The sequence below is a fragment of the Hipposideros armiger genome, unplaced genomic scaffold (genome assembly GCF_001890085.2).
Source record: "Hipposideros armiger isolate ML-2016 unplaced genomic scaffold, ASM189008v1 scaffold_337, whole genome shotgun sequence".
Taxonomy (NCBI): Eukaryota; Metazoa; Chordata; class Mammalia; order Chiroptera; family Hipposideridae; genus Hipposideros; species Hipposideros armiger.
Window position 1 is genome coordinate 567,406 of NW_017731687.1, and position 3,380 is coordinate 570,785.

The 3,380-nt window shown below is 55.6% G+C and overlaps 1 protein-coding gene across 1 annotated transcript in view; it reads left to right on the forward strand.

Moving 5' to 3' along the window:
* Positions 1-2,916: 2,916 nt before the first annotated feature.
* Positions 2,917-3,380, forward strand: part of WDR1 (WD repeat domain 1) — a 50,666-nt gene continuing 50,202 nt past the window's right edge. The window contains exon 1 of the mRNA XM_019661145.1: positions 2,917-3,219. Within this exon, the coding sequence (XP_019516690.1) occupies positions 3,204-3,219 (16 nt within the window). The 5' untranslated portion in view covers positions 2,917-3,203. The remainder of the gene's footprint in view (positions 3,220-3,380) is intronic.

The window sequence follows — 3,380 nt, forward strand, 5'->3', positions numbered from 1 at the left end:
GTCTTTCTCTGCTTGTCTGCTTCTCCCCAGAAGCTCCTGAGAGCAGGAGCCTCACTTGTCTCCTATATATTCCCGTTTCTGGAAGATGAAACAAGGGCTGAGGCTAAGCACGCTCAGGGCGAGGTGGGTTCCCGTAGAGCCAGGCATCCCCAGCCCTCATTTGCACTACAAAGCATTCAGCAGGACTGACCTGAGGCCCACTCCCTCCAAGGAGAAGCCAGAAGGCCTCCTACACAGACCTAAGCCCAATCTAAGGGTTTGGTCCAAGTTACGCAGCCCAAGCAACTGCAACCCGTTTACCCAAAGCCAGTCTCGGACTTTTCCTCAAGGAAGATTTATTTACGGCGTTGCCCCAAGTAGTATATTTTTAAGAGACTAACTTACGCTTGGGATTTTCAACGCACATTCAGCTGATGCTGCCCCTCAATGCCGCTAGGACGCAATCAGCAGCTTCACTAGGCTCACTTGGTGGGCGCTTCGCTAAGGGTTGGAAAACCCCGTGGACCCTGTTCCCATGATGTTTACCAAGGGGTGGGGAGGGAGACAGGTCAATTAACCCAGCAGGCATAGGAGTGAATGTGTAACAAATACTACTTCAGTCTTATTTGAGAATCTAGTTGAAGGGCCTACCCTTCAACATTCTCCCAGAGGTGCCAAGGAAGCAGTTGGTTACAGAAGTGAGGTGCTCAGTGGCTGGGCTAGAGCAATGAGTCCCTGGGAGAGAGAACTTACAGGTCCCCCCCCCACCCCCACCCCGAGACAGAAGGCACGCTTGTTAAGAGGTTGTATTAATAAAGGTGTAGGTGGGGAGTAGGAAAACCTGAGGAACCGTGCTGGAACCACAGCTAGGCACAGCTGGCCCCCCAGTGACCCTTCCGGCTGAGGCTACTAAATCAAGCTCGCCTCACCAAGAAGTAGGAATAACACCCTGGTACCCCTCTCCTTCCTTTCAACCCCAGCAACTGCCTGCCAAGTCATGTTATCTGTAGACATACTTATGGTTTCTATCGCAAACAGCATCCCCATCCCAAGTTTCTTATGCCCCCAAACTAACATGTAACTTTCTCTTATGCCAAGAGTAAGCCATACAGCCTAGCAACCTGCCAGGGGTTTCGGGACGTTTTGCCCAGGGTTGCTTTGTAGTCTCATTTTGAGCAGGGTTACCAGCTTGCAAGAGCTTGAGGTTTGTGCCTTAGTTTTACATTCACACCAGTTCTTCTATCACGTAAGTGCCCTAGGGGTGAACTTAAATTGTCACACCTGCTCTTAGCCCCAGTGCCATTAAGATCTGATCTTTAAATCCTGGCGTCTCAGATTAGTTACAGCCCGCACTTGTAGACCACTTGTGTTTTGCATTTCTGCCTTAATCATCACCCATTTTGTACAAAAACATTTCTAGGGTCCGCCAGTTCACAAGACTACGTTCGCATCCATTGAATCTTGATTGAGATTGCATTTAGGGTGCTGGAGCAGCCATTTGAGCATCTACCATGTGCCAGGGGTACACTCTACCCAAGTCGGGGAAGGGAGTATAAGCGTTAGCAAGGGCCGGAGGGTTGCAATTTAAAATAAGGTCGTCCGGATAGGTGACCTTCATCAAGAAATTGACACCTGGAACACTTCAGTACTTTTGGATACAACTAATTCCAGGTAGAAGACAGATGTCAGAGACCTTGAACCAGGAGCAATTCAGGAGTTTCCTGGGGCACCAAGGTCAGCTTGCCAGAGAAAGCAAGTAAGGGAGGGTGCAGCTGAGCGCTGAGTAGTGTAGATGGCATCTCCCGGAACCCTGAGACCTATCAAGTTGAGGCCCAGTAGGCCATTTCAGGGAGGTTAGCTTTTATGTTGAGAGGCTTGGAGTTCCTATAGGTTTTAAGCTGAGGAATAGTGAGATTTGATTTTCAATCTAAAAAACTCAGGCTGCACTACGGAGAACAGGCTGCGATCAAGGTGGGAGAGCGGAGGAGCACGGGGATCAGATAGCATACACCTGCAGTAACCCAAGTGAGGCTCCGGGTCTCGGGGCTGCAAGAGGAATAGCCAAGGAGGCCAATTACTACCCTGGATACATTTCGAAAAACAGAGCCAACAGAATTTCCTAGTAGCTTAGACAAGAAGTCAAGGATCACGCAAACGTTTGAAGCCCAAGCGAGAAAGCCCTGACGTGCCCATAGGTGCTGTAGGCATTCGCATTTACCGTTCCCCCGCCAAGTTAAGAGAAAGATAGTAAGATCCCCACGGAAAGGTGAAGCTCTAACACTTCGGAGTCCTTGTTTTCCCCCCTGCAGGAGCCACTGCCTCGATTACAAGAGTAATTCCCTTTTTCCTTCTGCTTTCTTATCAGGGAGTCAACCCTGGTTCCCTTAGGACCTACAGCCTCTCCCCGGCCTCTTCTTGGCTACTTAGCTTTCTAAAAGAAAGTTTTGAGAGCCCGGGCCCAGCAAGGCACACCCCGCAAGTTCCTGCTGCCAGCAGTTATTTCCGAGGAACAGCGACTCTCATTTAGTCGTGCTTTTACAAAAAAAAAAAAAGAAAAGAAAAAGCACTATGTTCGCAAATTCCGAGCGGTCGCCTCACAGCTTCTGCAAACACCGGCGCCCAGAAGGCCGGGAACGCCCGCTTCGCAAACACAGGCACGAAAAAGGTTTCCCTAGACGCCCCCTGCCCCCCCACAGCGCGAAGGCGCTCTCAGCGCACCCAGACCCCCAGCAAAGAGCAGCCTCGAGCAGGCCAGTCCGTTGCCAACTCCGCCCACTTATATACCTCTCGCCCACCCGCTCCTGGGACCATGCTGAGGCCAAGCGCCGCCCGCGCCGTCCTTTCACAGGGCCGCGTGGTGACGCCACTTCCGGAGGCGGGGCGTCCGGGCGGAGCCCGCGTTGGGGGAGGGGCGCGGCCAGGTCCGCGCAGGCTCGCCAGGGCCGCTGCGCCGAGCTGAGCGCTTGACTATATATGGTCAAAGCTGGGGGCGAGCCGCGCGCGGGGCCGCGCTTCCGGGTTCGGTGCGTCCGCAGCGGCAACGCGCAGGGCAGGGCGCGAGCGGACCTCGGAGCCCCGGCCTCGGACCGCCCCCTCCGCGCCCGGCACGCCCGGCGCAGCCTCTCGGTCCCTGTCCCCGGCTCGGCCTCGGCTAGGTCTGATCTCGCGGCGCGGGCGGCCCCGGAGGGTCTTGGCGAGCGCGGCGCGGTAACAAGTGGGCGAGGATGCCGTACGAGATCAGTAAGTGCCGCGCCCCGGTGCCCCCGGGGTGGGCGCCCGCGCTGCCGGACCGGACCCTTCGGCCATCGTCGGGGCGTGGGCGGCTCGCCGGAGTCCCGGGGCGCGGGGGAGGGGTACGGCCGCAGGCCGGTGAGCGCCCCGCCGCCCTCGGGGGCTGCCGC